Genomic DNA, 14,613 nt, shown 5'->3' on the forward strand with positions numbered 1-14,613 from the left:
TCAGAGATGGGTATTGTCAGCCTGCAGCCTTCTGCTAACCACGGCTAGCACAGCTGAAGCAGTATTAGAGTTACCACTAACGATTAGCATTCCCTGTTAACCGGGCTAAGCTCTAGCTTTTTGGAGCAGTATTAGCATTAGCCGTGAACAGCGTAAGAGCTAGCTCTTTCGTCTTTCCATTCAGAGGTGAGTATTACTGGCCTGCAGCCTGCTGTTAACCTCGGCTAGCACTCCTGGAACATCATTAGCATTACCTGCCAATAGCACTAAGCGAATTAGTTTCGCTGTAAGAGAACTAAATTAAATTTAGCAAGAATTTAGCTGAATTAGAAGAAAAACATTAGGGGCGACACCCCTGTTCCTTACTAGTGTCGCATAATGCAACTTTTAATCCAGTGCAATTTCATGTACCTTATGTATGAAAATAGATGTTTACTGATAGTGCGCCTTATGATCTGGTGCGACTTATAATGTGAAAAATACGGTAATATTATTATCATGGGCAATTTAACATTATATTGTGATAATACACCATATTGTGACATCAAATGACTGTTTAAACGGCAGGCTGCAAATGAAAGAGACTGTAGGAAATACACAAACAAACAAAAAAAGATACACAAACAAAAAGCTCCGCTCGATATGGAGATCTGCACAAGCGCAGCAGCCAGAACAAGAAGGAAAATCGTGTTTTTTTGTGCATTACTGAGCTTTTAAACGCTTTTTTTTTAAGATATAAAGACTTAGCAACAGCAAGTCGCCGCTATATTAAACCAAATTAACCAATGTCTGTTCTGTAAAAAGCTCAATGTGGCTTTTTTTTTTTTTAGGATAAAGTCCTATCTTTCAAAAAAAAAAAAAAAAGAGCCATTAATTTTGATGGTAATTCTGCAAGTGGGAGAGGGCCAGTGTGCTAAAGGGCGAACGCTATTCTCGATGTGGAGATCTGCGCAAGTGCAGTAGCCAGAAAACTGCACTAGGGAAAATCATGTTGTTGTTTTTTTTTTTTTTTTTTTGTGCATTATTGAGCTTTTAAACTAAATTAATTAACCAGTTAACCAATTAACTAAATGGCTCACTCAATATAAATATTGTGATATTGTGATAATATATAGTATAGAATTATCAGATCACTCCATTCTTAGTCGAATGGAAGGCTGTGTAAACATGAGGCTAGCTCGAGCGGCACGCTGCGATGGCAAACGCGAGACTGTAGAAAACGAACGAACAAAGAAAGAAAGAAAGAAACAAACAAAAAACAAAAGCTGTAGACAGTCATGCAGACGTGGAGCGAGAGACGAGTGTGAAACACTTGATTGATTAATTGATTGATTAATTAATTGATTGAATAAATGAATGGATGATTCATTCATTCATTAATTGACTGATTGATTGATTGATTAATACTACAGTAAAATGAACAGAATATTTAGATTTTTAGAGATTTGAGTCCGTCACCTCCTGATGCACCGTCATCATCATTCATTCCCCAGCGCTTTACACACCGTTAAGAGACAGGCAGAGTATGATACATCACGGACTGCAGAGATACACAGGTAAATACAAATACTGCAGGTAATGTGGTTCAATTTACAAATGCTTTATGAGCCGTACTCGTTCATGTTGTTGAACTGTTTAAACGTTTCGTGAGCACGTGAGATCCGTGAGATCCGTGAGATTTGAGTCGGGTGCTTCATGAACACTTTTGTCTGTTTTTCAAAGATGCAGATTAAAATCTAAAACAAGATTAAAAACCAGTTTTAAGGCTTAATCCACATCAGGGAAAGCAGATCTTTACAGAGTAAGGGCTCAGGTGACGTGTGGAGCACCAGAATTCACAGAGATGGACCGAGCCAGCAGAGGGCAGCACTCGCACCGGCTGAGTGACGTTCCCTGAAAAAGCCTGCCTTTGTTTTATTACCTGTACGAAAAGAGGGAATCATCACACGACGAATGAGAGCCAAGAGAGGAGAGAGAACAAGCCAAAACATATCACTCCCACCCAAATAAAACCAAATAAAATGAAGCAAAAACAGAGAAAAATAAAAATGTAAAAACTCACACAACAGTTAAAGGGCAGGGAAGAGCTTGGCCTACGAGCAGATTTGCAGAAAGGCAGTTTTTGTTGGGACACAGTAAAGGAGGGGGGGAGGAGGAGGAGGAGGGGGTTTTGCCACAGATAAGGGGGTTGGGTTTTACATTTAACATGAACATGAGCGCACACGTTCCCGTTTCGGGGACGAGCGCGAAAGCAATCACTTAAACATGTCCTAGTGTAAATGTGATTGTCTTCAAAGTAACTTTTTTTTTTTTTGTTTCTTTGTTTTTTCTTTAATTTCCTAAAAACACCACGACAACAGGAGTCTCTTTCAGCTCGTTTCAAAACGTCACCTGCACTCGTTTCCTCTTCTTATTTTCTTTTTTTATTTATTTATTTATTCATTTATTTTTTGAAGCTCCCGGTATCGATCTGCCTCCTGCCTCGGGGCGTGCAGACAGCTGGGGACTAGCCCTCTCTATTTTCTCTCTCTCTATTCTCTTTCACATACACTCTCTCTTTCTTCTTCTTCTTCTCCTCCTCCACGCTTCTCTCTCTCTCTTTCTCTCTCTCTCGTTTTCCTGCACCACTCTTCTCCCTGGCGGCGAGCGCTAGACGATGGAGTCCCAGTCGAAGTCGTCCTGGATGTCCTCGGCGGGCATGCGCCGCATCTGAAAGTTCCCGGTAGCCATCATGTGCTGCTGGTTCATCTGCGGGTGATGACCTGAGGAAACAAACACACATAAAAAACAATAATACTTCCATTACTGATGCTGCTATTCATCTTAATATATTACACCTGTGTTAGATGTATAATGCCTTTTTAATATTCATATAAAAGCTGTTTGATCAGTGGTAGGATGGTCCCCCTGAATATATGAGTCTTGGTCCTCCCAAGGTTCCTCCTGCAGCTCTGAGGGAGTTTGTATTCTCACTGGGGGTTCTGTATTCTGTATTTTCTATGTTTCTCTGTCCTGTGATCACATTTCTGTGAAGCTGCTTTGTGACAACATACAAATAAATTGTATTTGTTTTGATTTGAGATATCAACACAGACAAAGCAGCGCTTCACGTGCAGTTTCGGTTTCATCCTCGTCAGAATCTCAGAAGTCCATACTGCAACTTATATTCATTTTATTATTTTTCTATTTAAGCTGCAGCTGCATTCGGCTCATTCATTAGGAAAACTGCATGGCTGCAATAGAGTCTTCTAATACTATTGGACAAAACACATCAGTTCCAATATTTATGAGCTCTGTTTTCTATTTTTTTCTACCACTGAAACCCTCACTCACTGCTGCTGTCCATTTTACCGTCACATCTTTTTCCTTTCTGTTTGATGTTGAAGCTGTACTCTATCACTAATACATAACTGTGTTCATACTAAATAATGGTGAAAGAGAGAGAGAGAGAGAGATTAAGAGGGAGAGAGAGAGGTGGAGAGAGAGAGTAACCTGTCATGGCGTTCCCCGCGCTGCTCATAGGCATGTGTGGATATCCCGGAGGACCCATCATAGAGGACATGGTCTGTCTCGAGTCCATATACATATTTCCTAAAAACAGGAATAAAGAGTCATTAACACAGAGAGAGAGAGAGAGACATTACATAAACAGGTCTACTTCAAAAAATAAAGAAATTATATTTATGCTAAACGAGTTTTAGGGCCTGTTTTTCAGACACATTCTAGACTTTTCTATATATGTCATATATGAAAGTCTATAACTAGACTCTATTCTGTTTACACAAACTGGCGTAGACGTGACAATATTGGAAAAAACTGATATTTTTGTTACAAGCGTTTTGTTGTTCTGCGATATATATATCTGATATATATATATATATATGTTGTGATGGTAAAATATATATGGCATTGTGTCATTGTGTTTTTTTTAACACCCGAAAGTCCAAACCATCAGTTGTCAAATTGTGAAAAGATGGTGATGGTATAGACCATCAAAAAAGTTATAATGATGAAACTGGCACTCATCAGGACCACCCCAGGAAGTTAAGACACCTCTGTTGCAAGTTTATGAGAAACCGCATATTATCAGCTCCCTATATAAGAGCATCTTAATGCTTTACAGAGTATTATTTAGGTTTGTTTAACACTTTCAAGTTACTACATGATTCCTTACATGTTCCAGTTAATTGCCCAAATTTTTGACTGGTACTGAACTTTTTCACCAGATTTTGCCAGAAGTCAGTCTGGCAAATGATCTGTCATGTCTCATAATATTAATAATGCAATAAAATAAATCATATAATGTATGTACTATCTATCTCCTGTAAACAACAACAACATAAAAGAGCTAAACTTCTTTAGTATTGTAAAAATGTACATTTTTGATGTTTCACAAGACATTGTGTGTCCTGTGATGTGATTACTGTATCAATATATCGTACAGGTTTTATTCTGCGTGTGGAGATTAAGCAGGTCTTGGCTGATGAACTACATTAGAGACCTTATGCAACGATTTTCCCCCAACTGATCTGATCGGACCTGATCTATCACCTGTAATCAGAGCTAAATCTGTGAGCACCTGTATTGATGTGCTGGCTGGGCTTGTTGGAGTGCATGGTGCTGTGACAGACAGGAGACTGCACTGCCCCCTGTGGCTGGATGACTCCAGTGCGGGCAAAAAACTGGTTGATGGAGGAGCAGAGGTCTGCGATTTGGGTCGGCTCCAGAGACCAGTTATTCAGCTCTGCCTGCCGCATACTCTCCCTCAAACCTACAGAAAGATAAAAAAGAAAATTATCAACAAAGGGGCGGGAGCTAGAGGAGCGCAAATACACTGATACACTACCCAGAAACTCATTCACCCCAGTTACTACTGATTAGAATTAATTCTACTAATATTTCATAAAGTATGCTCTCACTGCGCTTCAAGACTAAAAATAAATGCTTTCAGTCTTAAATTAAGTTCTAGTAATTGGGTATAAATATTAATGTTGTTTCATGTCTGTAATAAACAACAATACAGCTCTGGAAAAAAATAAGAAAACACTTCAGTTTCTGAATCAGTTTCTCTGATTTTACTATTTATAGGTTTAGGTTTGAGTAAAATGAACATTGTTGTTTTATTCTATAAACTACAGACAACATTTCTCCCAAATTCCAAATAAAAATATTCTCATTTAGAGCATTTATTTGCTGAAATAACAAAAAAGATGCAGAGCTTTCAGACCTCAAATAATGCAAAGAATTTAATCAGTTTTCATGCATCTTGGCATGTTCTCCTCCACCAGTCTTACACACTAATTTTTGGATACACTGAGTGTTCTGGTATCCCAGGGCGATATCAGCTAGTGGTTCAGACTTCGGTACAATATACTTGCCTATTAACGGCGAAAGAGCTAATGCTGAGCTAGGGCAAATTAGCGGCTAATGCTAATGCTGCTGCTCCAGCCTTAGTGCTGGAGAAACTTCACTAAAAACTCACCCTATCTATCTATCTATCTATCTATCTATCTATCTATCTATCTATCTATATATATATATATATAAAACATATTGGCCAACATTAATTCATCACATGCTGTCACCAATCCAGCCACAGCTGATTAATCTATTCACACTTTCTCTGCAATTCAGCCAATCAAAGTCATTTCCTGCTATTCTAATTTACATTCTACGAGGCGCATAAGCAGCAGAAGCGTGGGGATGAAAGCAGCACATGTAGAAGGAACATGAAATGCCACGAGGCGGGTGAAACACGTCTTTTATCCTTGTTAAAATGATTTAATTTTATAAGTAACCTTTCTCTGTGATATCCAATTAAACCCTACCTCGCAATTTTATAACATAATTGGATAAACCCTGTGACCCACTGAGCACAACAGTGCCGAGTAATTAAACGCTTAAAAAGGCACCGCATTTTTAATCTGCTTCAAACCCACTGCTGATTGGCGATGGTTCTGTTATTGGGGGGGGGGAGGACAAGTTTCCAAACGCCAGGCTTTTAAGCTTTTTCTGTGTGTTCATTAATTTCCCATCATAATCATAATCATGAGCACATTACAATCTTATTCAAGTTATAATACACTGATTTGGGTTATACACATAGGCCTGTCATGATAGCATTTTTTTGTGGACGATATATCATCTCAGAAATTATTGCGCTAAACGATATTATTGTCATTTTAAGACCATTTAAAGGTCACTGACATTTATACAAAGCATTTATACCCCTTTAAATACAACAACATTTTAAATCATTACAGTTTGGGAAATGTATACTCTTTTCTTTACACCATACAGCTAAAATACTGTTCTCTGTTATATGTGTGAACAAACATTCAAATAAACAGAAGGATTATCAAATATTATTGAGGTCATGTCCATTTATTGTTCGATAAGTCGATAATGTAATTATTTAAACCTATTTAAACCCATTTAAACCTATTTAAACCCACTTAAATGCACATTTATTGCACTGTGTCTATCTCCAGCAATGTTCAATGCTTTAGGGACCGTGGGAAAAATACAGGACAAAATGAGTAATGAATAAATATTTTAACTTTATTAAAAAGTGACCTTTTGATGTCAAAACAACAAAACACGTGTACATGTCTTTGTTTTGTAATTTTTGCTGTTTGACATCACGTTGTCACATTTTGAAAAAGTTTAACAGAATTCTTCATTGTTCATTTTGTTTAATATTTATCCTACGGTCCCTAAAGCGCTGCAGGTTGCAGGAGAGAAACGAGGTATTGTGTCTCAAATTATACATCAATAATCATATAAAACTGAAGTTTAGTAAATAAGAGCGAATACTGACAACTTTTACGGAGATGCGAATTTCATTTTCCAGCAGGACATGGCAAACCGCCAACACTGCAAAAATTCCAAATGGTTTTATATAGTATTCTAATTTTATGAGACACTGATTTTTTTTTATTTTTGTATTGGCTGTAAGCCAAATTTACTTAAAAAAATAGATCACTCTGTTTAATACATCGATATAATATTTGAGTTTTTTAAAAACTGAATTACTGAAATAATGTTTAATAATTCAATGATATTTAAATTTTTAGAGATAGTAGCACTAGTACATTTTTATCTTTAGTACAGTCACCATAGCATTTCACAGCTAATTGTGCAGTATAGGACTAAGTATGTGATGAATAAACTGTGATTTATCACATGATTTATGTCTCTTATACTAATATAAAGTTCATCAGCCAAGACATGTTAATCTTCCAGGTTTTTACACAGAAGCAGTTAAATGAAATTTTTTAAAGTTGTAAAACTTGCATTATGTTTTTTCTGACACGCTCTGATATAAATGACAGCTTTAAATCGTATTAATGCAAAACTAAATTACAGATTTCTGTCTGAACCGTGACTCAGATTAAAGTTTAATGTGGGTAAATGTGGAGGAGTTTATCTAACAGCACCTTGAAATGGTGAGAGGTCCACATCGGCCCAGTTGTAGCTGCTGGCAATGCGACAGCTCTCTTTCAGTGTATCCAGGTTTGGGTACCAGTCGTTCGGCAAACCTGCAGACAGAGAGACAGACAGACATCAGAAAATATATCTGAATATATCTACACTGATGGGCGTGGTGTTCTGGAAATGAGGTGTGTTCAGGTACATTTCTGGAGTTTTGCTTGTTTATCTTGGTAACAGAAAACACAGGAGCTCCACTGACTGAATACAACCTAGACAGACGCCAACAGTCAGACGTTCATCGCTATCTCGATAACACAGGCGCCGTGCCGAGCCGAGCGTACACCCCCACTTATTACACACACATGAACACACAGCAGCACAAACCCAACTTTTACATCAACAATAAACAGAATAGTAAATAAAATAACATTGCTGTTCCCGTAAATGAGCTGCTGGAGCTCCTTCACAGCGTCAACCAGCAGCTCAGTTTCCTCTGCTGAGAAGAGTTTGTTGAACACGTCCAGGTAGCTGCACCGTTACAATAGCAATACACCAAAGTCAGAGCTCACCTGATCTACTCTTAAAGAGAATGATGAACAAGACTGAGACATGCTGATTGGTTTATCCCAAAATTAATTAATCACACCCATGATTAATTAAGAGAGAATTAGTGCATGAGTTTTGCTTTGCATTTCGAGACGCGCAAGGCTTGTGTACTTTTCCTGTCGTTACGATAGCAAAGACACACTAAAGTTGGGCCTCAGTGTGTGCAGTGTTCATGTAGTCTGAAAACAAACTCAATTTTGTATTTGACTATTTTTCAGTTTAAATATAACCCAGAATTTGATTGTATTTTAGCCCCGTAAACACAGAACTTCCCTGCCTCTGTAATTCAGTATACCACGGTAATGTTTTAATACAGTATGACAGTCTGAAATAAGTCAATACCGCCCTGCTGTAATAGGATGTTTCATTCTCTCTTCCAGAAACAGATGAAAGTGCTGGAATGATTGTGTGTAATGGTAATAGATGGCAGACGCAGATGAAGGAGAGACAGGCCGGGTTGGGAAACACTTGTGTATTCCTGTAACGACCTTGGAGAAAAGAGGACAGGAAGTTCTGTAGTCTCTCCAGCAGGGGGAGCCAGAGCTCTGCGCTAAACCTCCCCGCTTGGAGTGAGTGTGAGTGTGTGAGGAATTATTTGCTGTATTTGCTTTGTTCTCATTAAAGTAAAGAGCATAAATCAGACGGTGATTTACTGTCCGCAGCCCCTGAGCTGCAGTACAGTTTTTACATCTAAAACAAACGACCATTAAAAGCAGCCTGGATACAACAGCCTGACGGGGAGTCACCCACACGGAGAGATGGAGAGAGGGATGAGAGAGGTGGAGAGAGAGATGGAGAGAGGTGGAGAGAGAAATGGAGAGAGAGATGGAGAGAGATGGATGGAGTTAGAGAGAGATATGGAAAGAGATGAGGATAGGGATGGAGAGAGAGAAAGAGAAAACGTATAGGGATGGGAAAAGATGAAGAGGGAGATGAAAGATGAGGAGAGGGAGATGGAGAGAGGAATGGCTAGAGATGGAGATGAAAAGAGATGGAGAGACAAAGTAGGATGGAGGCGGATAGAGAGGAATAGATAGACATGTAGAGAGACGGTTAGAGAGACGGTGAGAGAGATGGATGGACATATGGAGAGGAATGTAGAGAGAGGTGGGAGAGCGATGGAGAGGAATGAGGAGAGAGATGGATGAAGAGAAAGACAAGAGATGGACAGAGATGGAAAAAGATTGAGATGGATGGGGAGAGAGATGAAGAGACATTGATGGAGCGCGATGGAAAGGGATAGAAAGAGATGGAGAGAGATGAAGATGGATGGAGAGGGATGGAGAGAGATGTAGTCAATCATAAGTTTAAGATTTTACACTTTTAGTAAACCTCACTGTGATCTATAGTTGTATAAATCCATATTCTGCCATTTTTAGCCTCTTTTCAGTGTTTGAAAGGCAGCTGTTCTGTGGTGTGTGAGGCTCATCTGTGTGTGGCGTGGCAGCCAGCTGTTCCCCGATTGGCTGGACGGAGGGCGGGGCTGCGCTCAGCTCAGCGCAACGCAACCCAGCATGCACCGTGGCGTGTGGCGGCTCTCTCCACTGAAATGAATGGGATGTGTCGGGGCTTAAGTGTCAGTGGATGCGCACCATGAGAGAGAGATGGAGAGGAGGATGGAACTGAGAAAAAGAGAGAAAGAGAGAAAGAGGAAAGTTGAGTTCTTACCGGTGCTGCAGGGCATCTGTTGCTGGGCTGGATGGGGCTGGTGCGAGAGGTTCTGGTGCTGTTGGTGCTGTTGGTGTTGTTGGGGCTGCTGGGAGTGCGGAGTGTGTTGGGTGTGTTGGGTGTGTTGAGAGTGTTGAGTGTGTTGGGAGTGTTGGGAGTGCTGGGAGTGCTGGGTATGGGGCTGGTGCTGCCCGTGAGGACCGTGCTGGCCGTGCGGCGTGTGCTGTGTGTGCGGGTGCTGGCTGTGCTGGGAGTGCTGGGCGTGCGGGTGCTGGGCGTGGGGGCCGTGCTGGGGCAGGTGCTGGGCGTGGGGGGAGTTGTGGGGGTGGGTGAGGGGCACCTGGCTGCCGCTGGTCGGGATGCTGTTGGGGTGGGAGTTGGAGATGCTGTTCTGGTTGTTGTGGGAGTGTGTGCTGATGGTGCTGATGGTGCTGCTGGGGGAGTGCTGGTAGGAGCAGGAGGTGTGTGTCTGCTGAGACGACTCCGACGGCATGCCCATCAAACCTGAGAAACACACACACACACACACACACACCTGATCAGGGGTGGGACCAAAAAAATCGTTAGCACCATATTTCGTACGGGTTTCCTTAGAATAACACTTTACTTGGATAAGGTAGGTGTCTCATAGATGCTCAACAAAACCTACACCCTAAACCATGTATCAACCCTAAAATCTAAATGCTCCTGTTCCCAATACATCTGGGGGCATGGGGGCAATGGGGGCGTGTTCACTGGAGAGACCAATCATGTTTCTCCGTCAGATAATCTGATTTGACAAGTCTGAGTTTGGCACTTGACAGGAGAAGGGTTATTGTCTGACTGTAAAGTGTAAAGTTTGGATGAGGGGGGGATCATTATTAGCGGATGCATAGGAGAGGAGTTTGAGAGCATTTATTTGCAGCAAAAAATAAAAAAGTTGAAATAAAAAAAGTTCATAAATCAATATTTGGTGGAATAACCCTGGTTTTTAATCACAGTTTTAATTTCATGCATCTTGGCATCATGTTCTCCTCCTCCACCAGTCTTACACACTGCTTTTGGATAACTTTATGCTGCTTTACTCCTGGTGTAAAAATTCAAGCAGTTCAGTTTGGTGGTTTGATGGTTTGTGATCATCCATCCTCCTCTTGATTATATTCCAGAGGTTTTTAATTTTCAATTTGGTAAAATCAAAGAAACTCATCGTTTTTAAGAGCTCTTATTTTTTTTTGTATATACTGTATATATTTATACAGTAAGTGATCATTATTTCATTACACTTTATTGAATCGTGAGCGTTTTCATATCGTTCAGACCCTTAAACACACACAGACCAGCCTGCTGGTCTTAAGAGGCTGCTGTCCATCACGCTGTTGGCACACTAAACCTATTTCAGTGGAGTGCTTTTAGAGCCGGCTCCGGGGCCGGCGCCACCGCAATCGCCAGAGAACACTCATCTGCAGGGTGACGGAGGGGCATCTCTTATCGCTGGAGAAAGCCCATTGTCCGGGCCGGCAGAGTACAGAAAGCAATTAGCCGGCAGCCCCCCTGAATAATAATGCCAGCTCATTACCTATTATCAAAGCCGGTGAATTAGCTCAGTGTCTCCGGCAGCGGGGTGTGAAATCCTCTCGCCGGCTTTATTCCGAGCGCTTTAATTGCTCGAGCTTGTCTGACTAAGAGATTTCACTTTTATGCACCTAAAAAAAAAAGGTAACAACTTTCAACTAATGAAACATAGATGATAGATTAAAGGAGAGGCGCCACTCTGAAAACATTAACATGGAACAGGTTTGATTTGATTTGGGGGAAAGTAGGCTAAGCGTGAGCGCCGATTCGGGGCGACTCCACCGCCTGCACAAACCCGCGGCCTGTCAAGTGCTTTTCACAAGTACATCAGTCAAATCAGATTATAAACAAAAGGTTTTCACTCCTGAAAAGAGCTGCAAAGGCCAGAACTGCAGTAATAAAACAGTAAAGTTCCATTATTATTTTCCATGACTTTTCCATGTTCTCAAGGCAAATTTTCACGACCAATACGATCTATAAAACATCTATAAGACATGGACAATAAATCTAAAATAATCAATTAAAACTATAATATTATATAATAGGTTCTTACAACGTTTTACAAGTTGAATTTAGTGCTTTTTAACACCTCGATAAATATAATTTAATGAGCGAACTGGGAGCAAATGTATCGTATTGGAAACTTCGCTAACCTTAGTTCTCTTCCTGGTAGCTTAGCTAACTCGCTGGCCGGTAAAGACAGTATGCTAGCTAGCTCTACGCTAACATAAATTCCCTTCTTGGTAAGGTAGCTAACTCAACGCTAATGTTAGCTAGCTCTCTGCTAACCTTAGTTCTCTCCTCGGTAATGTAGATAGCTCGATGCTAACGTAAGTATGCTAGCTAGCTCTGTACTAATGTTAGCTAGCTCTCCGCTAACCTTAGTTCATTTCCCAAAGTAAATGTTCACGGTGGGCCACTGTGTTTACCCACTGGCATTAAACACAGCGTCTGAAAATGTAATACCTACAGCAAACTTCCAGTAAATTTAAGACAATTTAGGCCCTTAATTACCAGGATTTTAATTCAAGACTTTTTAAGGACCCGCAGGAACCCTGTAATAAACTGGGTTCATAGACGTTTTTTTTTAACCAATAAATTTCCATGATTTTTTTCATGACCATACAATTATTAAAACATCAGTGCAGACATGGACAGTAAAACAAACAAACAAACAAAATCAACTAAAACTATTATATAATATAACGAGTTCTTGCACTTTTTTAAAAGTCAAAATTAATGCTTTTTAAGACCTCAATAAATAAAATTTAAGACCCCTAAATGTAGTCACAGTTTCTTTGAGAGAAAATAATTTATTGTATTGTATCGCTGCTAATGTTAGCTAGCTCTCTGCTAACCTTAGTTCTCTCCTCGGTAGCGCAGCTAGCTCGCCACTAATGTTAGTATGCTAGCTATTATATTAAAAAGCTAAAGCATTTGTCTACACTGCACTGCTGTATAAGATATGACAAATCTTGAATAAACTAAATAAACTGAAGATACTGAAGATATTTAGCGCTCTGCTTGGTGTGATGGTGAGGTGTTGCAGCAGGGTAATACCGCAGGGTAATATCGGCAGCAGGACTCTCACCCTGTTGGCTGAAGGACTGCTCAAAGACAGACTTGTAAAGGCTGCGGAAGGAGGCACTGAGATCTTCGAAGTCGGAGAAGAGGAGCTGCTTGTCTCTCTCGGGGATGCTGTACTGGGGCTGCTGCTGCTGCTGCTGCTGCTGTAGACTCAGAGACTGAGACACCGGCTCGGGATGACTCGTCACCTGCAGGAAATAAACACAAAAATATATTTATTATTAAACCTTATGATCAGTTTTATAATCAATAGAGTGAAACTTGAAAAAAAGATTGAAAATATTTACAAAATCTCCATTAAAATATAATTATAAGGTGAATAAATGGGTATAAATATGCATTTAAGCCTAGACTGCAGATTCAAAAAGATAATTTTATTACAAATAAAAAAAATAGTCAACATTAATGTTTGAGTAGAATGAATATCATTGATTTATTCTCTAAACTACTGAAGACATTTCTTCAAATTCCAAATTTGGACTTCGATTAATAGTCATTTAGAGCGTTTATTTATAGAAAATGAGAAATGGACAAAATAACGTTTTCAGACCTAAAATAATGCAGAAAAGAACAAGATCATATTCATTTAGAAAAAAAAAACAATACTAATGAATTAAGAGTTAAGAACTCAATCAATATTTGGTGGAAAAACCCTTAATTTATTTTAAACACAGCTTTCATGTTTCTTGGCATCATACTCTCCTCCAAAAGAAGTCGTACACACTGCTTTTGGGTTTTTGCAACAGGAGTGGCATAAGATAATTCAAAAGCAGTGTGTAAGACTGATGGAGGAGATCAAGATGACAAGATGCATGAAATTAAATGTGTAATAAAAAATAAATAAAAGGTTATTTAAAAATATATTGATTTCTGAACTCTTAAAAACTCAAAACATTAGTATTGTTATCAGTATAGTTTCTAAATGAATATGAACTTTCTTTTTTTACCTTTGACCTTCTCATTTCTGCAAATAAAAGATCTACATGACAATATTTTTGTTTGAAATTTGTAAGAAATGTTTAAGGTACTCAAACATAAAGCTATAAATAATAAAATCAGAGAAACTGATCATTTTAAAGTGATCTCTTAATGTTTTCCAGAGCTGTTTATACAGTTTTATAAATATGGCACCTTTCATAAAACCAAGGACACTTAATATCAAAGAGAAGACGAGAGAAGGAACAGGAGAAAAGAAAGAAACATTAGCAACGCTGGATAAAATCGGCCGTGACACTCTAAACTCCAGCGCTGCCCACTCAGAGTCCGGACCCGGCGCACCGGAGCAGAGATAGGAAATGACAGTGCTGACTACAGCGCTCAGCATCACCGTCCCCAACCAACAGAACCAGAGCTTCTCACCGTATTCCTGCACTAACACCACCTGCAGGAGACCGTACCGCTCTCATATACACTCTGATTAAAAATATAACTCAAAAATACCAGCCGAAGAATTCATTTTTATCATTTTATTTCAATTTTTATTTCCAAATTACCTAAAAAAAAATTTATTTTTTATTACCTAACCCACTCATCAGGACTCTACCCTCTATCACTAGTGATGCTCCAACACCAGGAGGGTTAAGAAGACTAGCACACGCCTCCTTTGATACATGTCAAGACTCCGCCTCTTTTCAAACCCTTTTGCTGAGTAGCATCACAGCGCTAACGCTCGGAAGAAAGCCCAGCGACTCTGTTCTGATCAGCTCACAGACGCAGCTCACAGACATCAGCTCACAGACGCAGACTTGTGCTGATCCACATCACCCT

General features: G+C 39.7%; 1 protein-coding gene across 1 annotated transcript in view; it reads right to left on the reverse strand.

Moving 5' to 3' along the window:
* Positions 1–848: 848 nt before the first annotated feature.
* The window catches only part of foxj3 (forkhead box J3), a 155,435-nt gene continuing 141,670 nt past the window's right edge, over positions 849–14,613 (reverse strand). The window contains exons 7-12 of the mRNA XM_022682452.2: positions 12,851–13,034; positions 9,709–10,212; positions 7,440–7,541; positions 4,580–4,771; positions 3,493–3,591; positions 849–2,762 (exon numbers count right to left, since the gene is read on the reverse strand). Coding sequence (XP_022538173.2) covers positions 2,650–2,762; positions 3,493–3,591; positions 4,580–4,771; positions 7,440–7,541; positions 9,709–10,212; positions 12,851–13,034 — 1,194 coding nt within the window. The 3' untranslated portion in view covers positions 849–2,649. The remainder of the gene's footprint in view (positions 2,763–3,492; positions 3,592–4,579; positions 4,772–7,439; positions 7,542–9,708; positions 10,213–12,850; positions 13,035–14,613) is intronic.

This window comes from Astyanax mexicanus, chromosome 24 (assembly GCF_023375975.1).
Source record: "Astyanax mexicanus isolate ESR-SI-001 chromosome 24, AstMex3_surface, whole genome shotgun sequence".
Lineage (NCBI taxonomy): Eukaryota > Metazoa > Chordata > Actinopteri > Characiformes > Acestrorhamphidae > Astyanax > Astyanax mexicanus.